At 34.0% G+C, this 22203-nt stretch overlaps 1 protein-coding gene across 1 annotated transcript in view; it reads right to left on the minus strand.

Moving 5' to 3' along the window:
* The window catches only part of Chic2 (cysteine rich hydrophobic domain 2), a 42412-nt gene that overhangs the window by 18035 nt on the left and 2174 nt on the right, over nucleotides 1-22203 (minus strand). The window contains exons 2-3 of the mRNA XM_015482115.2: nucleotides 4990-5044; nucleotides 4703-4858 (exon numbers count right to left, since the gene is read on the minus strand). Coding sequence (XP_015337601.1) covers nucleotides 4703-4858; nucleotides 4990-5044 — 211 coding nt within the window. The remainder of the gene's footprint in view (nucleotides 1-4702; nucleotides 4859-4989; nucleotides 5045-22203) is intronic.

Consider the following 22203-nt stretch of genomic DNA (forward strand, 5'->3'; position numbering starts at 1 on the left):
TGGCATAGAAAAATATATTTGAACATAATCTGACAAAAGACTTGGATTCAGGGCTACATTCAAAACCCTTCAACAATCAATAAGGAATAACAATTTTTAAAATTAAAAACTGTTTTTCATTAGTTTTTATGGTGCTGGGGATGAACCCAGGGGCCTCTCGAATACTAGGTAAAGCACTGTACCACTGAGTTACACCTTCAGCCCTCAACACTTTAAAAAAGAAGATGTATAAACAGCAAATAAGCACATGAAAAGATGCTCAATATCATTAATTATGAGGGTAATGCAAATTAAAACCATAATAAAATGCCACCACTTACATGTCAGAATAACTAATATTTCTAAAACTAACATTACCAAGGTGTGGCAAGGATGCTGAGCAACTAGAACTCTCATCCATTACTGGTTAGAATGCAAAATGGTTTACTCACTTTGGAAAACAGTTTGGAAGTTTTTTATAAAATTAAGCATACACTTACCATAAGACCCAGCAATCCTACTCTAAAAATAAAAAATCAGGTTCACACAAAAATATGCATGTGAATGTTTTTAAGCAAACTTTATTCAAATCAGCAAAAATTAGAAACAACCCAATGTCCGTCAAATGGTGAGCAGATAAACAAAATATGATATATCCACAGAATGAAATGCTATTAGCAATAAAAAGAAAAAAAACTAATACATAAAAAATAGATAAATTTCAAATGCACAATGCTAAATAAAAGAAGCCAGATTCAAAAAGCTACATATATTTGTATAATTTTATTTATATAATATTCTAGAAAAAAAATAAAACTGTAGGCATAAATCACAGATTAGTGGAAACCAGGGCTTAAGAAGTGAAGAGGGTATGACTACAAAGGGAAAACACAAAGAACCTTTTGGAGAGCACTGTGATGTACTTTGATTATAGTAGTAGCTTTACCTAAAACTCTATGCATTTATCAAAAATGATAGAACCATACACCAAAAATAAGTTTTTCGGTATACTAAGAAAATAATTTTCTTCCTTTTTTTCTTTTGTGATACTGGAGATCAAACCTAGGGCCTCCCACATGCTAGGCAAGCAGTGTACCACTACGATATATTTCATTTCCAGTGCAAAAAATAATTTTCAAAAATAAACTAAAGATCATTTTAAAAAAAGAAGGAAAAAAACAGAAGGTTGTTAATAATAATGAAGTCAAACAATAATAATAGGATAAATTAAAGCCTCTGAAACAAGAACAAGTATTAAAAAGATAACAGCAAGTTGAAGATGAGTTTCAAAGGAAAGACAGAAATTTAGTTACCAAAATTTGTGACAAATGTCAGAAAAATGAAAATGCTGACTTGAATATAAACTATACATTTGGTCCTGATTTGTCCTGGAATCTGAGATAATTCTAACTGTATAAGAGGATTCTACATCACAGATAAAGGAGAAAAGAGGCTCACAGACTAGTAATCAGGCAGGGCTTTAGACTTTTTTAAAATACTAGCACCTCTAAATGAAGGATCCTTTGTTTTCTGGGGGTTTTTAAAATATTTTATTTAATTGTGAAACATTTATTTATTTGTTCTTTTTTTTTTTTTTTTTTTTTAATTTATAGCAGTACCTGGGATTGAACCCAGGAGCACTCTACCACTAATTATGTCCCTAGCCCTTTTAACTTTTTATTTTGAGACAGGGTCTTGCCAACTTGCTGATGCTGGAATCAAATCTGCATTCTTCCTGCCTCAGCCCCCAGAGTCACTAGGTTTATAAACATGCATGACTGCACCCGGTTCAAGGGTTCTTGATACATAGTATCTAGATAGAATTCTGGAAGTTCAAGAAAGCAGATAGTATAAAAATTTATCTTCATTTTTAACCTCTAGCTATGTACTATATTTCCTTAGACTGTGAATATATAAAAACAACTATCTTGACTAAACAGGATTTTGCCTTTATTACTCAAAGAAATCATAGTGTTCCTATTGTATGATGGTATCATGGATCTGCTACTATTTTCTTTTATATGCATTCTGAAAAAATAATTTTCAAAAACAGACCTAAGATAATTTTTTAAAAATTCAATTTAGAATGTCTAATTATAACAGGAGAGATTAAAAACAAGGTCTCTGGAAAAAGTCATAAAAACCGGGCATTAAGGTGGGGATGAGTTTCAAAGGTAGGCAGAAATTAAATTATCCAAATTGGTCACTAATGTTAGGAAAATGAAAACACTGAACTGAATAAAAGTGTGCCTTTTGGACCTGATTTGTACTGGAGTCTAAGACTCATAAATTTATTATTATTATTTTGGTAGTAGGGATTTACCCTAGGGGCACTTTACCACTGAGCTACATCCCAAGCCCATTTTTTATTTTGAGACAATGTCTCTCTAAGTTGCTTAGGGACTCACTAAATTGCTAAGGCTGTCTTCGAACTTGCCAACCTCCTATCTCAGCCTCCTGAGTCACTGTAATTATAGACAGGCACCACTGCACCCAGCTAAAGCATAAATTTATAAATCATATATTTACAAATCATATATATGAAGTTTTTTAGTACTTTGGTAATTACTCTGCTCCCATCTTACAAAACTCCTCTTTCTTTTCTTTTCGTTCTTTCTTTTTGGCATATTAGGGATGGAATTCAATGGTGCTCTACCACCGAGCTACATTCCCCAGTCCTACATATTTTTTTTATTTTGAGACAGGTTCTCACTATGTTGCCCAGGCCAGCCTCCGTCTTCCAATCCTCCTGCCTCTGTGTCCCAAGTAACTGGGATTACAGGTATGCAGCACTGCAACTGACTCAAAATTTCTTTCTCCAGGTTCTCTAATATCCTACATATATCTATGAAGTGTCACTATCTCAATGGTTATATAACAGTTTACACCCAAGACAAGGAAATGCACAGCTTTTTTTTAGAGCAATAGTTATATTTCTTTATCCTCACTAGATAGTAGAGTGTATATATGTAGATATAGATTTATACATAAATATATGCAAGTGCTCTACCACTAAGCTACTTCCCCAGTCTTCCATGTAAAATTAAATCCATCAAATAAATGTTCCATCTAGTCATATATATATAAAAAGAGAGACCTGACACTGAATACTATAGGGCTAAATGAAAAGTACTTTCTGAAACTACAGATAGAACTAGTCTAAAAAAACCACATCTATCTTATGCACAAAAAGAAATTTAATAAAGGTATCTCAAAAAGGATTTTAAGTTGATAATATGTGGGGAAGTGTAAAATGTTTACTTTTGTCTCCTAAATACACTACACACTCATTGAGATATCTTGCATTATTGATTTAAAAAGTGAAAAACACAGGATCCGAAACCAAAACCAAAATAGCTAGACCTTAAAGGTTTCTACAGTAATACACTCCTTTGGTTCTTTGGGTTAAATAACAGCAATTACCAACCAAGTGAGATACAGCAGTTATTTAAACAATGCAAATGTTTAAATGGTAGAGGGGAAAGTAAAGGGATCTAAGGGCAGCAATTCAACTGTGGATCAAACTACCAGAGAGAAAAAAAGTTTTCTGCAGTCTAGAGATAATCTAATGAGAACTATGAAAAAGAGAAATGTTCTTAGAGATAAGTAAATATTATAAATATAAAAGAAAATATTTACAAAAGTAATTTTCTTATAAAGGCATCATTTCCTTCCCATCAATAAAATGTACCAGTTAAAAAAAAAAAAAAAAACTTCAGATACACCTCTTATTTTATAACAGAAATCAAGGGCCAAATAGAATTTGCTATTCCATATTTCCTTACCATTATTTGGTGACAAAATGAAATGTGTAAATACAGAACAATTTAATTTCAACTGAACACTATTTTATTTGAATGGGACACTTTACCATTGAGCATATACCATTTAAAAAGTTTTTTAACAAAAACATAACAATATATTCAATCTATACTAATTTGCCCTATATCCACTAACCTCTTAGGAATCTTTTATTATAAGCTGTCAAATTATTGAGTTTTTATATGATTTTTTCTGATTGCATAGTCACTACATGTTCATTACAGAAAACTTACAATAACAAAAGAATTCCCCATAATCTTACCAACTATAAATAACCACTAATTATTTTATTTCTTCTGTGAGTACTAGCTTACTTAGTAAAAATGCTATTAATCAATACTTTTTGCCCACTTGTTTTCAGTTGTTCAGCTAAGAGCTTTATAAACACTATTTTATTATTATAACAATCTTATTCAAGTAATAGGTGAATATTACCATTACAGTTTTTATCAACTACAGTTTAAAGTGGTTAGGAAATATGTCCATAGTCACAGAGATAAGTGGTAGAGTTGAACCCAGCATCTTTGATCACTATACAATATCATCATTGATATAGATGATAACATATTCTTCTCTTTGTTCCTAAGTAATTTCCTATATCATAAAAATTATAATTTTAGATGGCTATCCAATATCATTTGAATATATAATAATTTACTTAACCACTCCTCTATTAGATCAGATTATTTCTGTATAATATTTGTAAAGGTGATTCATTAAATAGAAAAAATAAAAACTAGGATTGGGGATATAGCTCCCAGGTAAAGTACTTGCCTAGGAAGCATGAAGCTCTGGGTTCAATCCCTAGTACCATCAAAAAATAAAATAAAATAAAAACTAGGTACATGCAAGACTTGTTTGATTAGTTTAAACTTAAAATTAAATATATGATTCAACTTACTCTTTTACTGAGGCATATAACTGGCCACATACTGCAACCTAATGTGCAGCAGCAACAAAGGCAGCCACAAAGTAGCCAACGTACATTAACAGGAAGGTTCTTCTTAAGACAACTGTTAACTCTGTTGATGCTGGCTTTAAATTCTTCAGGAGCTACCTAAAGAAAGAGTTTAAGAAATAACAACATCGAAATATTAACAAACATGTCTCATACGTTTTGTCTAATTTTCTAGGAAAAACTTTAGTTTTGAAACATCTAAATAGGAAATAAATAATTGAGCTACTCACTTTTCCAGTTAATGAAGAAGGGAATTCTGATTCAAATTTGTTGCTCAGTCCAAATCTATTTTTAAAAAAATAAGAAAATGTTATATTATGTATCACTGTTATAAAAAAATAAAAAATGTAAACATTTAGACTAACTCTGTGGCAGAGGCTTGTAATCCCAGAAATTTGGAGGCTGAGGCAAGAAGATCACAAGTTTTTTGTGGTACTGGGGATTGAACTCAGCCTGATAACTTAATAAGACTATCTCAAAAGAAAAATAAAGAGGGCTGTGTGCTGGGGTTGTGGCTCAGTGGTACAGCAATCAACTGGCATGCGTGAGGCACTGGGAGCAATCCTCAGCACCATATAAAAATAAATAAAGTAAATGTACTATGTCCATCTACAACTAAAGAAAAAAATATTTTAAAAAATAAATAAATAAAGAGGGCAGGCAGCAGGGCAAGGAGGGGGAACCTAGCTCAGTGATATAGTACCCTGAGTTCGATCCCCAGTACCACAAAAAATAAATAAATATTTAACTTAAAGATCAGAAACATCAGTAGAATGTAGATTAATATATATAGAAGTTAGAGACAAATGAAAGTATAAGACACAAGAGTTTCATAATAATCAATTTATGAAATTTAACAAGCAATTATTTGTCAATGAATCAAAACTTTCATATAATAATATGAGACTGAATGTTACCTAATCAGCAGTATATAAGTAAAAGAATAGATGATTCATTTGAGCTACCACCTCCTCCTTAAAAACTTCAAAGCATTTTTTTTTTTTTGCGGGGGTGCTAGGGATTGAACTCAGGGAAACTTAACTACTGAGCCACATCTCTAGCCCTTTTTATTTTTTATTTTGAGACAGGGTCTCCCTAAGTTGCTTAGGGACTCACTAAGTTACTGAGGCTGGCCATGAACTTGCAATCCTCCTGCCTCAGCCTCTCGAGCCTCTGGGATTACAAGTGTGCACCATAAAACATATTACCTTTATAGACATGATAGCCAATTTTCTAGTTTTGAATGTTAGTGGTAGAGATAAGCCATGGTTTTGAAGGTTAATAGGTGTCCTTGGTAGACACAAGTAATAAGAGAAGGAAAAAAGTGGGAAGGAGGAATAGAAGAGCGAAAGGAGAGAAAATATAAATAAAAACAAAGTAGGGCTTGACAAAATGCTACCAAGAATTATCTTAGGTGACACTCAATACCTACTTGATTGTCAGTGTATTAAATGGTATGAAAGAAAACCCAGACACCTCCTCTATCGCCATCTATTCCTATTACCTGAAAAATCGTTCCTTGAATTTGGATTAAAATACTACATGGCTTTAGAAGTGATAAACGATTTTCAAAGATTACAAAAAAATTATAAACTTAACACACTATGATCTTACCTATTAGAAATATACTAATACTTGGAGAAAAGGGCATTCAAATTACAAATACTGAACATCTTCTATGAGATATGTCCTGATGATCCTATAATGGAAGTTTTTAGAACTTTTTTTTTAAAGAAATAATGTACAAGGTCAATTTACTTTTATATAATTTAATTTTTAGGGGGCTGGGATGTGGCTCAAGTGGTAGCGCGCTCGCCTGGCATGCGTGCGGCCCGGGTTCGATCCTCAGCACCACATACAAAGATGTGTGTCTGCCAAGAACTAAAAAATAAATATTAAAAAAAAAATTCTCTCACTCTCTTTAAAAAAAAAAAAAATTTAAAGTTCATGCACACTCGTACATTGCTGGTGGGACTGCAAACTGGTGTAGCCAATTTGGAGAGCAGTATGGAGATTCCTTGGAAAGCTAGGAATGGAACCACCATTTGACCCAGCTATTCCCCTTCTCGGACTATACCCAAAAGACCTAAAAAGAGAATACTACAGGGACACAGCTACATCAATGTTCATAGCAGCACAATTCACAATAGCTAGACTGTGGAACCAACCCAGATGCCCTTCAACAGATGAATGGATTAAGAAATTGTGGCATTTATTCACAATGGAATATTATTCAGCAGTAAAAAATAACAAAATCATGGCATTTGCAGGGAAATGGATGGCACTAGAGCAAATTATGCTAAGCGAAGTTGGCAATCCCTAAAAAACAAATGCCGAATGTCTTCGCTGATATAAGGGACGTGACTCAAAACAGAGTAGGAAGGAAGAGCATGAGAAGATTACCACAAAATAAGGAAAGAGGAGGGAGGGAAAGGGAGGGAGAAGGGGAAATGCACAGAAGACGGAAGGAGACCCTCATGGGTTCACAAAATACATATACGATGGTGTGAGGGAGAAGGAAAGGGGAAAAAAAGAGAGAGGTTAAGTGTCACAGTAGCGTAGGTAGACAATAGGGAGGGGAGGGGAGGGGAGGGGAGTGGGGCATAGGGAGGGCAGCAGAATACAACTGACACTAAGATTGCTGTATGTATACACATGGATGTATAACCAATGTGATTCTGCAATCTGTACATGTGGAAAAATGACAATTCATACCCTATTTGAATCAAATGTATGATATGTCAAGGTCATTGTATTGTCTTGAACAACTAATAAAAATAAATTTTAAAAAAAGTTCATGCAAAACATTAGGCAAAGCTTTGAATGTAACTTGGCGTTTATGTAGAAATTAACTCTTGAAATAGGCTTGTTTTATTCATATTCCACATGCTTCCAGTTCACTATGTCCTCCTTCCTATAATCTACAGCCATAACTCAAAGTGTAAACTAAGGTGTTACCTTGCTTTCTCATTTCATCCAATTCAGCCTTTCCCTTTCCTGACAGAGCCTCCCTTTTAAAATCCCCTTTACTCTTTCCTTTGGAACTCCTAATCTGTTGTTATTCTGCTACCAGTATACCTCCTTATATCTTCTCTTCATCAAAAGGAGATCAACAGAAAAGGAAACAGATCAGGGGAGGGAGGAGGGAAGGGAAAATACTGGAGAATGATATTGGCCAAATTATATTGTTATATTGTGTGTATATATGAACATGTAACAACAAATTCCATCATCAGGAGCCAGGCACTACATGTCTGTAAATCCAGCAACTGAGGAGACTGAGGCAGGAAGATCACGAGTTCAAAGCCAGCCTCAGCAACTCAGCAAGACCTTGTCTCTAACAAAATATAAAAAAGGGTTGGGGATGTGGCTCAATTATTAAGCGCCCCTGGATTCAATCTCTGGTACCAAAAAAAAAAAATTCCACAATTATGTACCTCTACAATACACCAATAAAAAAAAAATGTGGGGGGCTGGGGATGTGGCTCAAGCGGTAGCGTGCTCGCCTGACATGCGTGCGGCCCAGGTTCGATCCTCAGCACCACATACAAACAAAGATGTTGTGTCCGCCAAAAAACTAAAAAATAAATATTAAAATTCTCTCTCTCTCTCTCCCTCTCTCTTTAAAAAAAAAAAATGTGGGGGAAAAATGCCTCTTTCCTTAGGAATTCTCAACTGTAACACATTCTTAACTTAATGAATTATGAAGAAATTAAGCTCCATCTAATTCAGCAGCGTATACACTGTAATATATAGTCCGGATACTGTTATCATTGGGACTGTATCACCTGAAATTTTGAACTGTAAAATTCTATTACTACTATTAAACATTCCATGTCTTCCATCCTTACACCAAGGTTTTTGGGTCTCTGATTATATCTTTTTTTTTTGCTGCTGGGGATTGAACCCAGGGCCTTGTGCATGTGAAGCAAGCACTCTAGTGAGCTATATCTCAAGTGAGCTATATCCCCAGCCCCTCTGGTTATAGCTTACTGCTTTTCACCCCTTGAAATCTCCCAATGGCTCCATTTCCTTCCCTATGTGTCAGAACTATATACTTAATCATTTTCATTTGTTGTTGTTGTTTTTGTTTTTTTACAAAACTTTTAATTGTTTTGACCATACTCCAACAAATATCCATTATCATCTTTACAGTATCTTCTGACAACCCAGGTTCAATTAAACTGTTTACTTTCTTCACTTCAATTCTCACTGCCTGGAGCTACTAGAAAAAAAAATCACCCTAACTTATAAATATATTATTTCTAATTTCAGTATTATTGCCTAAGCAATTTTTTTTTCTGTTCTATTAAATTACCTTACCCATATTCCATGGTTGTTGTTCCTCTTCATGTACTCAGCTTTATCCTCACAACTCACAGTTTTTGCAGATAACCATAGTGGTTAACTCCAAGTGGGGAAAAAAAAAAAAAATCACTGAATATAAACTGCTTTAGCTTCCCTCCTTTTAACTTTTAGATTTAGCCACATGTCTTCTATATCTTTCTCCCTCTCTCTTTGGGTACTGGGTATTGAACCCCAGATGCTTTTACCACTGAGCCCCAGCCTTTTTAAAATTTTATTTTGAGACAGGATCTTGCTAAGTTGCCCAAGTTGGCCTCAAACTTCTGATCCTTCTGCTTCAGTCTCCCAAAGTAGCTAAAGGCTTGCTACCAACTATCTTCATGAGTTGCTTAGGGCCTCACTGAGTTGCTGAGGCTGGCTTTGTACTCGTGATCCTCCTGCCTCAGCCTCCCCAGTTGCTGGATTTACAGCAACTATCTTCTCAAAGCTAACTATTTGCTCCTGATTGCATATCCTCTGCAATCCCTGTCTTTGTACACATAGACTACAAACCTGCATAAGTCCACATGGCCTGAATGTTTTATAGGGATTTTCTTCTCCCTCAATGTATGATAACATCCATCTCTTGTTCTCTCTCAGAGTCTTGAAAGAGTTCTTTACGTCCACTATCTTTAACTCAGATCCCGTTCATTATGCAAACTATAACAATCCAGGCTTTCAACTGCATCTTTACTGATGAAACTGATCTCATCAGAGCAGTTAAAAAACAACTCTTTTCAACAAGTCTTCTTTTACAGTATGCCTTCTCCTAGTAAAGAACCTGGGCATCAGAAAGTCTTATTTGGCAAGGCATCAACAAATAATCCTTTGCTATATCTTTCATCTTTGCCAAAGCTTTTTTATTTTTTAAATCAGTCAACCAAAGCAATACTATCAGATCAAGTTTTTACAAGATCATTGTATTTTATTAAACTGATATGAAAATCCATACTGCATGTTTGATAATATAACTGCAAAATATCATCTTTGATTTTCTATAGATTGCTAAACGTTTTTTTTCTTTTTCTTCTTTTTCTTTGTGGTGTGGGATTGAACATGGAGTTGCTTTACCACAAGCTACATTCTCAGCCCTTTTTAATTTTAGCTTTGATCTCACTAAATTGCCCAAGTTAGGGACTGGGATTGTGGCTCAGAGGTAGAGCGCTCACCTAGCATGTGTGAGGCACTGGGTTCGATTCTCAGCACCACATAAATATAAAATAAAGACACTGTGTCCACCTATAACTAAAAAATAAATATTAAAAAAAAATTGCCCAAGTTAGTCCCAAACTGGAAAAGTAGCTGGAAAAGCAAGTGAGCACCACCTTGCCTGGCATAAATTGCCTATATACCACCTTAAGCTCTGACTTTTTTTATTTTTTAAAAAAATTCAGCAGGAAGCAGATTTAGAATGGAATTAGGATGAACGTTTAAGTTTAAATTAACAGCTTTACAAATTACTCCTTCAAATGGTTAAAAAAAAAAAAAGCAACTTAATTAGAAGATAAATGTACAATTGACCTGGGACTATATTCAAAAAGCCAAATTTTATCCCATAAAGTGATAATTTGATGTGTTGGGTGAAGTGTAATAATTTCAACACTGGGTAGAAAAGTGAATCTCAACTCTAATAACCTAACATTCCATTAATCCAAAAAGCTGCAAGTAGCACTTAATTTAAAAACATACAATTCAAGGTAGGCAGTATCTTAATTCAGTTATCTACAAAGACTAATAATAAGTAAAATAAAATTTTTAAAAATATTTTATTTTGGCAAGAAGGTCTCAAGATGGAAAATTTCATGTATTATATCAATAAAACTATAAATTATCACCACCATTCCAGAAATTAATTTGGCATTAAAAATAGTTATACTTTTGTCACAGTAAATTCTCTTTTAGAAATGTAAACCAAAAAATAATGTGAAATGTGGATAAAAATTTATTCATAAACAAGTCAGTGAAATTTTATTCACAAAAATATTTACTCAGAACACTATAGTAGATAAGTATCTCCATAAAAGAAGACAAAGCCTAAAAATGAAACCTTCAAACTAATAACACGAAAATTACAAAACTGTAGCTTAGCACAATCTCAATTGTTTAAAAAAAAAATCTAGCCAGGTGTGGTTGACACTCCTGTTATCCCAGTGACCAGTGACTGGGGAGGCTGAGATAGAAGGATCCCACGTTTGAAGATAACCTCAGCAATTTAGTGAGACTGTATCAAAATAAAAAATACAAAGGGCTTAGGATGTTCTCAGTTCATTGTAAAGTGTCCCTGGGTTCTATCCCCAGTACTGCAAAAAAAAAAAAAAAGAATGAGGGTGGGGGAACCTTATAAATTGCTATAATCTTCAACAGTACAATCTAATAGTGTATAAAAAGAATATTAAAAAATATTCCCAGGGTCTGGGCACAGTGGCACATTCCTGTAACCCAGCAACTTGGGAGGCTGAGACAGGAGGATCATGAATTCAAAATCAACCTCAGCAACTTACCGAGGCCCTAAGCAACTCAGTGAGACCCTGTCTCATATTTAAAAAAAAAAAAAAAAATGCTGGTGATGTAGCTCAGTGGTTAAGGTCCCTGGGTTCAATCCTCAGTACTAAAAAAAAAACTAGGCTGGGGATGTAGCTCAGTGGTAAGCACTTGCCTAGCAAATATACCAGGTTTCAACCCAGTACTGTAAAATAAGATAAAGTAAAATTAGAAACAATAATCCATAAACACATATAACATATGCTTACCTTTTATATATATACATATATATCATGCTTATCTTCTGACCCAGTGATAATTATTGTTATTATTGGCAGTGTTGGGTATCGAACGGGTCCTTGCAAATGTTAGACACAGTCTACCATTGAGCTACATTCCCCAGCCCAGTTGACCCAATAATTCTACTTCTAGAACTATATTACAAGAAAAAACACAGTGGTACAGATATGTGAAATACTCTACTGTTTGGGGGAGGTTATTAAAGACCTTTTGTTTCATTTGTTGTTTCACAATTTTTTAAAACAGGACCTATTTTTAAGTAATGGTAACTGTTGCTAAATAAATACATTAAATGTATTTTTGTAATAAGTATTACAATCACAGTTTTTCTTCTATAAGAATTTTTTATTTTGTATAACTAGGCACTTAATCATAAGTGAAATAGGGACGCTTAGGTTCACTAATCAAGTCTTCTGGAATGCCATTCAATCTTTTCCATAATGCAGGTTCACATAATCACTAGCCCTTTTTATACTTTTTAACTTTTATGTTCCTTATGTTTCCTCAGATTATATCTTTTACAATTCATTACTGCACTATCATTTTGAATTAAGAACATATTTTAAAATTGTGAATTTTGACTTAAATACAGAAAAATAAGAATCTAACTGCTTCAACTTGTTTCACCCTTAACAAAAAGATGTGTTCGGTATTTATTTTCCTTTCTTCTGAGTTGTAGTGCTGTTGTTAACAATGAATATTTTAAAACTACAGAAATGTCTTTCAATTATATAAATTATATCAATCTAAAAAAAAATAGTATAGCTCAAAACCATGTTTATAAGATAGAAGCCCATTACTGTGAATGCCTAACTAGGATCTCCCTACACTCTGGCTAGTTAGACCACAAATGGCATTTGCTTTAGGAACAGCTAATCCCTGGGTTGGCTAGTAGCACATGGGATGGCAGGGGCCAACAGGGCTGCCCCACAGACAACCTAACTAACTCAATCAGATCTCTCTCGAGGTATCTGCAAGACAAATAGTTGGAAACATGGATAAAGAATGAGTTTAAATTGAAGTCAAAATACAGTACAGCCATGAATAAGAGAAGTCAATAATAAATGGAAACCAATAGTAAGCAGAAACTATGAGGTACAGGGGAAAGAGGTCTGTCAGTTCACAATGCAACAGCAGAAGCTGGAACTGAAAGTAGGTGAATCACTGTGACAACAGCACTAGAGTAGACAGCAAGGGACACATGGTGCTGACAAAATGACAGAATAACTAGATCACCAGAGCAGTACTATATCCAAAACAATAATTTTTCGGTCTCCTGGAGCCTGGCTGTAAAATGGCAATGTCTCCCATCTTCCTTAGTCCCCAGGCATTCTTATAATAAATTTCCACTGTTTAAGGTCACTAAGGAGGTTCTGTTCTTTGAAATCTAAAAGACCCTAATACTTTTTAAGAACCCATAATGATGCTCCAAATGAAATATTAGATGAAAAATGTAAAAAACAAAATATTAGTATCACAATTTTTTAATAAAAATCTTTACATGCAAAAACAAAAATTTAATCCATCAAAATATGAACAGTAGTTAATCCTAAGTAATGGAATTAAGGATATTGTATTTTTTATATTTTCATGTTGTCACGATTTCCCTAATAATATATATTAGTATTCAAATACAAAAAAAAAAGTTTCTAGAAAAAAATAAAATTAGAACAACCAGGATATATGATATGACCTTTGTCTCTTGGTGATTATAGGTTATTATTTTATTTTCCACTTCACTGGAATACAACTTCTCAATTTCTAAATACTTTGTTTTCTGCTTTTTTTGTTTTTTGTTTTTTTTTTAATGCTGGGGATTGAATTCAGGGATTCACACATGCTAGACAAGCAATCTGCCACTGAGCTACATCCCCAATTCCTTTTTAAATTTTATTTTGAGATAGGGTCTCACAAAATGTGGCCACAAACTTTCAATCCTCCTTTTCAATCAGGATTAAAACCTGAAGTAAAAAATAGATGACTAAAGTGTTTGGATTTTAGTCACAATAAAGAAATGTATATGTAAATGACATATCTAGATTTAAAGACAATTCTAGTTTCAAAGTATACTTCAGGGTTTTTTGAGAATATTTTGAAGACTATTTCTATCTACATTAAGTATATTATAAGGAAAAAATTAATTTTTAGTTCCACAACAGCAGAATTTCATATTCTGACAGCTAGAAGAGACCACAGCTATCTGTGTCTAAACATTCTATTTTAGAGATGAAAACTGATGCAGAAGAGACAATAACTTAAAACAGTTTCATGATCAATTAATAAATAAGATCGAGGCTAGGGTCCTACTCTTGAAACTAATAGCTTTCTCTGTAAGAATAGAAAATGTTAATCCACTTGAAATAGAACATTCTAAATTTAGAAACTGAGAATGGGGGGGGTCTTCTTTTTCTATCAACAGATGTTATAAAATTAAAATTAATGCACAAATTACACTAAAGTTCTGATAGGATCTAAGAAAAAATCTCTTTTTGATCTTTCACATTTGTACCTAACATGCTAAGATATATGAGACTTTGTTACAATGTTCATGTTAAAATGAGAATACTTAGCTTTGTTGGTTTGGTTCAACAAAATAAAAGAAGTAATTAGGCAAAAAGACTGTAATCATACTACATAGATTAAAATAATCCACATACATTCATGTACTTCCAAAACACTTCCATATACTATGTATCACTCTGATCAAATTTTTACCTTTTCTGAGCCTCAGTTTTCCTACTTATCCACTAGTAATTATACTGCTAAACTCACAAACTGAGTTCATATAAAGCACCAAAAATATGTGGCGTATATCTTAGCTGCTTTTATTACTATAAAACAATGTGTTTTTTTATTGTGGTGATCATCATTTTAGTAAAATGGGTAATACTATCATTTAATAACCACTATGGATAACCCAATAAATTAGAGAATGTCCAGATCTCAATGACTTTACAAGTATCATCAAATAGCTTCCAAATAAAATTGCCAATGATCAAATTGGTTAACATTAACTGCAAAGATTTTCTAACTTTTTAGCAAATAGGATACACAAGGGAGATGTGGGTTTCAAGAAAACCACGTAATACTAAAGAGTTGACAGCTAATATGGGGAAGCATTTGGCTAGGAATCCAGGCAGGCAACACAGAAACTGAAAAGCACAAAAAGGCATTGTGGTGAAGTTAGAACAACAACAAAGAACAACTGAATTCAAAAATCTAGGTTTAAATATCAACTAGATATTATTTTATGAAGCATATCTTCCTTCTGGTTTTATTTGCCTCAGATAAGGCAAAAGACTTCTATCAGTCATAGATGGCCCAAAAGTCAAATGCTATCCCAAGTGGGCTTAGTAGCACATGCCTGAAATGCCAGCAACTCAGAAAGCTGAGGCAAGATGATCTCAAGTTCAAGGCCAGCCTCAGCAACTTAAGGAGACTCTATCTCAAAATTTAAAAATTAGAAGACTGAGGATGTAATTTAGTGATAAAGCAACCTTGTGTTCAATCCCCAATACTAAAAAAAATTTAAAAACACACTTTCCCAAAGTTGGTTTTTTATTTGCTTGTGTGTGTGCCTGCATGTGTGCGTGTATTTCAGTAATAAGAATCAAATCCAGAGCTTGTGCTAATTCCCAACCCCGTTCCAAAAAAAAAAATTAGCAACGCTTTCTAGGTTCATTTCCTAGATGAGACAGCTGCTATAAAAAAAATAAAATTTTAAAATTTCCATTCTTGTCCAAAAAGGTTATTCAAAGTTTTTCTCTTTAAAAGAGATGTTTATCAGAAGTTCATACTATAACAAGTCTGGCTCATCTCAACTTCTAACAGTGGAAGCACTATGAAAAAAGAAAAAAGTAGCAAAGAGTAAGGGGAAGGTGGATGAGGTGGAATTCTAAATAGGGAGGCAGGTAAGACTCATTTACAAAGATAGTGGAAAAAAATGTGAAGATGATGAAGGACCTACCCTCTAGATATCCTGGGAGAGTGTTCAGGAAATGTGGACAGCCAGTACAAAGACTGAATCAGAAATATGCCTGGAGTAATTCATGGAATAAAAAGAAAACCAATATGACTAATGTAGGGTAAACAAGTGGAAGAGGAGTCAGAGAAGTAACCATGGGCCATGATGGATCTTAGAGACTATTAAAAGGACTCCAAAGGAGATAAGGAGACTTTGGAATGCTGATACAGAAAAGAGACATAATCTGATTTATATTTTAATAGAATCACTAAGGCTTACGTACCAAGGAATCTATAAACAGGAGAGACAAAGGTGGCAACAGGGGAAAGTATTAAGTATAAGGCAGAAGAAAGAAACAATGGCAATTCACACCAATGGTGTGTCAAAAAGGGGTCAAATTTTGAAGACAGAGCCAACAATTTCTTGAAAGAAGGAAATGTAGAGAGAGAGACATCAAGGCTATGCCAAAAAGAAAAAAAAAAAAAAGGTCTAAATAAATAGGACTCTGGGTCTGCCATCAACTGAAAATAAAAAGGCTGCAGTTGAAGGGGTGGGAGGGAAAGGGAAGGGGCAGGAGGTTAGCAAGGATGGAGGAATGTGACAGACACCATTGTCCAGGGTACACATATGAAGACACGAATTGGTGTCAACATACTTTGTGTACAACCAGAGATGTGAAAAAATGTGCTGTATATGTGTAATAGGAATTGTAATGCATGGGGCTGGGGTTCTGGCTCAGTGGTAGAGCACTTGCCTAGCACATGCAAAGCGCTGGGTTCAATCCTCAGCACCACATAAAAATAAAAATAAAATAAAGGCATGTGTCCAACAACAACTTAAAAAAAAAAAAAGAATTGTAATGCATTCCGCTGTCATTTATTTTTTTAAATCAATAAAAAAATGAATAAACAAAGGTTGCAGTTGAAGCTGATAAGAAAGGAAGATTACAAATCAGTTTTGTATATTATGAATTCTGACACGCTCAACCTGTAACAAGTCTGGATTCACAGAACTTTATCTTCCATGGATATGACAAGACCTATGAATATATGAACTAGAAACTTTGGACTCAGACTGAATATATGAGTTATACAGATGGTAAATAAAAACAGTACTTAGTTCCATTTGCTGAACTCTAAGTTCAATGGAATTAGATTTCTAGCTATTTTTGGAGATTACTATAGTATGGATCTAGTAATGTCCCCCAAAGTCTCATGTTGAAAACATGATCCCTATTACAACAAGGTTCAAAGGTGGGGTTATTAGGCAATTATTGGATCATGAGGCTCTAACCTCATCAGTGAATTAATCCATTTGATTATTCCACTGATACCTGAATGAACTATTTGGGTGTTGGACCTGGTTGGAGGAAGTAAGTCACTGGGGGTGTAACCTGGAAAGATTTATTTTCTCCCCAGCCTCTTCTTCACCTCCATACCCCCTCCCCACCACTCTGCCACTTCCTGGATGTCAAAAGCTGATCAGCTTTCCTTCATCAATCCCTTTTGCAATGATAATCTACCCTCACATCAGGCCCCCCAAAATGGAGCAGGCTGACCATGGACTCAAATCTATGAAACAATGAGCCAAAATAAATATTTTCTCCTCTAAGTTATTCTTGTCAGGTATTTTGATGACCACAAAAAAAAAAAAAAAAAAAAAAAAAAAAAAGCTGGCTAACAAAAATGTAATACAACAACTATGGAAGAAATAAACGGATTTTGATGCCTACAAATCATGCTTTAAATTTATCTGTCTGTCTTAATATATGTCTGGGTATCAATGTAGTTCAAGAACTAAATGATAGAACTGAAAGTGTACTCTTTCCACCCAGAAGACACACGCCCCTGCAGTTTTTATATATATATATATGTATTTTTTTCAACTATATAGAGATATGTCTTAGAATCAGTCTAAAAATTTTAATTCTGTGACCACACTTTGAACAATGTTTGAGTTCATTCAGCTCTCTGAAAACACAGTATAATTCATGAAAATGTTTTATAATATTCTAACATTAGTATTTTATTATTTGTTAATTCTTTTTCTTATGGATTGAACCCAGGGGTGCTCGGGATGCTGAGAAAGGATCATAAGGTTTGGGCCAGCCCCGTGGACTTAGCAAAACCATGACTCAAAATAAAAAAATAAAAAATGGGAGCCGAGGATGTAGCTCAGTGGTGGAACACCCCTCAATCAATTATCAGTATCACCATAAAGAAATAAACAAATAATAAAAAAGGTATGGGGACGTAGCTAAGTGATAGAGTGTCCTGGGTTCAATTCCCAGTACCCCTCCCCGACAGAAATGAAATAAAAAGACTTACTTGAAGACCTATAATATTCTAGACACCACATTAAACAGTGGAGAAATAAAGACCAATAAACACCATCCCTGCCCTCAGAGAATTTTACAGCCTGTGAAAAAATATCAAGAAGACCCTCAAAAATCTCAGAACAGACAGGAAGACTGTAAGTTTGATTACAAACTAAAATAAAAAGAAATGGAGGTGTAGCTCGGTGGTAGAGTGCTTACTTGGCATGATTGAGGCCATGGGTTCCATCCCCAGCATGATATATACATTAAAAAAAAAAAAATCTCAAAACAAGAATTTTTATCTTTAAAAATGGAACATGCCTAGCAGAGTGCTATAGTACAGGCCTGAAATTCCAGCACTTGGCAGGCTAAGGCAGGAGGATAGTTTGAATTCAAGACCAGCTTGGGCAACACAGAAAGATCCCACCTTAAAAAAATACTTACTCAAAATATTTATAAAGAAAATAGTATGGGGTAAAAATGGGAGTTCATAACCCACTTGAATCAAAGTGTGAAATATGATATATCAAGAACTATGTAATGTTTTAAACAACCAACAATAAAAAATTTAAAAAAAAAAGAAAATGGAATATGTCTCACCTATTAGGCTGGGTGGGAGAAAGAGGTAGGAATTATGACATTTTAATAAATCATTTAATTGCAGCAATTTTGTAATTTGGGCAAACCATGTTGAATTCCTACGGCTAACCACAGAATCTAGTAGCAGTCTTGAGATAATTATAAATTTCAAGACAGACAATATTTTATTACCTTTATCATTTGAAAGGTCAAAAAACAAGTGTTCTTACAATGTCTATGTAAATGTCATGCTGCACCCCAAAACAGTTTCCAAACTTTTTCATTTCAAGTCACATTATTCAAAGTCTTCAATTTTCCTCATCTCACTAGCTGAGATGAAAACAAGAAAAGGGTGGTATCCCACAGCCATTAATAAAAGCTGGTGCAGAAAAATGAGGAATTACTTTTGGAGAGGGGAAGAAGATTATACCTCAGAAGTACATGAAGATATGATAATATAGTAAAATTAGAAGAGTATAACATTAGAAACAAACCTCTACAAAATAACTCTACAACACAATTTAAGTTAGAAGTCATAGATTATAAATACTCTAGGAAAGCCCAAGTTTGAATTTAATATGGATATCTATAAGGAAGATGGGAGAGAATAATGGCAGTCATAAGGACAACTTGGCTGGAAAATACTGGCCTCAAATTACTTTTCAATATCTAACTCTTAGATTAGCACATCACTTAGAGTTATCATACTTATGAAAAATCAAAAGTCTTCAATAAATGATCAATATATTTTATACAAATTTCTTCTGAGAAATAAAAAAACTCCATAATTTAAATATACTAGCTAGTATGGCCAACAATATCTAATAAGTTAGTCATTTTTTTCCCTCATTTTCATTACATAATATTAGAAGCCATGGAAAGAAAAATCTATTTTTAACTGAATTGCCAGTTCAAGCCTTTTAAGTTACATGTAAACAAATATTATTAAATATTATTAAATCTACATTTCCTTTCATTCCTTCTATTACCACTTTTCTTCAAAATATGCCTTTACACCAGATTTTCCCTTCTGCTAAATACAATCTAATAATGAAGAAAAATGTTACCCATATCCAGAAGAATATCAAGAAAGAACACTGCTCACAATAAGAGTAAAATTAAGTGTCTAATTTGGGGTCATATGAAAATATTGTATTAAAATCCACTTCAAAGCAGACTTTGTTCACAAAAATTAGACATTTTGTATCCTATGCCCCTAAAATCTGATTATGCTTCAAAACTAAGCTGGACCTGCCTATGTAGTACAAAATGGAAGATAACTTACTTTTTCACATCATCACCATGACATGCCAATTATGTCATACAAGAATACAATGATTTCTAAAATAAAACCAGGATTAATAATAGAATATATTAAAGTAGAAAAAATGAAGAAATATTCAACCTACTCAGTCCAATCTATAAAAAATATAGAGACAGATTTATACCCTTCCAGAATGACCTGAATTAGATGACTCAGTTTACACTATCATTTACTTTCAAATTGGTAAGGGAAGACTGCTCTGATCAGTGACTTAGTTAAAAGGTGGGGGGATTATAGTCTTACTAGAACTTGTAATTGCCCTTCCCATTTATATTTAAAAGCAAGAAAAACTGAACATGCTCAACAGTTATAATAACATATAAGCATCAATTTCAAAAACATTTACAGGTACTAACTGGGCTACCCAATCTAGTATGACTGGGTAATGTGCTTGTCAGTCATGTAAAAAAAAGTTTTATGTGGGGCACAGCAGTGCATACCTGTAATGCCAGCAACTTGGGAGGCTGAAGCAAGAGGATTACAAGTTTGAGGCCAGCCTCAGCAACTTAGCAAGACCCCGTCTCAAAATAAAAATTAAAAGGGCTGAACCAGCACGGTGGCACACGCCTGTAATCCCAGTAATTCAGAGGCAGAGAGGCAGGATGATCACCAAAGCCAGCCTCAGCAAAAGGGAGGCACTAAACAACTCAGTATAAAATACAAAATAGGGCTGGGGATGTGGCTCAGTGGTCAAGTGCTCCTGAGTTCAATCCTTAGTATTCCCCAAAATAAAATAAAATAAAATAAAATGGGCTGGGGATGTAGCTGATTTCAATCCCCAATAATAACAACAACAACAACAAAATTATACTACTATTATTAAGGTAAACTGCCCCTGAATTCAATCCTCAGTAACAACAATAAAAAAAAATTACATTACTATTATTATACCTATCTATGTTATTACAAAACAGGCTTACTAAGTTTTCAGTACAAAGATTCTTATTCTGATTGAAATACTTCACAGTTATTTAAGATCATACAAGTTCTTTAAAAAATAGAAATACCAGACTAAAGTGAATCATTGTAAGGTTTAAAAATGGCAGTTCTAAAAAAAGAAGGTGAAGTTTGTAAGTCCAGAGTGAAGGGGTGAAAGCTCAATTTCTTTAATTTAATTATGACACATAGTAGGAACTGATCCACAATTTGATGAATAAATGATTTAAGCCATTAAAAAAAAAAAAAAAATGGCAGTTCTGATTTTTTAATATGTTATTTTACACTTGTGTGTCTCAAAGTGGAAAACTATACCTGAGAAGGATAACAAATAAACACTTTCAACACTAGTATTTACTGAGCACAGCACTACACACTATGATGAATTCTTTGCATTTATCATCTTACTTAATTCTTAATAATCTAGAGACTGTAACTATCCCTATCTGAAATGAAGAGACAAAGATAAATAATTTACTCAAGAAGTGGTATAGGTGGCTTTGAATCCAGAGCCTAGAACCAAGGTAATTAGGAGAAGAAGGAAGTGATCAAGAAAGATTACAGAAATATTAACTCCTAATGTAGAATGGCATATTGTTTATTGATGGTAGTTCTTCCTTATATCCTGGAATAGCAGGTTTCAGTTCTGTCTACACATTAAAAATCACCTGCAGAATTTTTTTTCCCAACTATTCATTTACGGGATCCCTCACTCAGATAACCTGGCCTTAAACTGATCTGGGGAGGGCCACAGGTATTATTTTTTAAAGAAGCACTCCAAATGACTCTAAGGGGGCAAATAAGATTGAAAACCACTAATAATTCTTTCCCACCCTATTAACCTCTCTATCCAACTACAATCAAACTTATAGATCACCTATTTGGTTCTGAGCACTCTATTATACCTTCCATTTATCCAACAAAGTGCTTAGCTTTTCCTCCTCTAAAACAGAGGAAGCATTACCACTACAGTTGAACCTTTATTTCTTGCAGTGCTCCTAGAACCTGGCCCATGCTAGGCAAGTAATCTACCACTGAGCTAACATCCCAAGTCCTAGTTGAACCTTCTAAATTTTAGCAGCTTTCCTTTGACATCAGGAATGCGAAGGAAAGGACAGAACACATGAAAAACTTTGGATGCTTCCTTCAACATCCATATACTTCTGAGGTTTAAAACAAGGCAAAAAAAAAAAAAAAAG

This window comes from Marmota marmota, unplaced genomic scaffold, assembly GCF_001458135.2.
Source record: "Marmota marmota marmota unplaced genomic scaffold, marMar, whole genome shotgun sequence".
Lineage (NCBI taxonomy): Eukaryota > Metazoa > Chordata > Mammalia > Rodentia > Sciuridae > Marmota > Marmota marmota.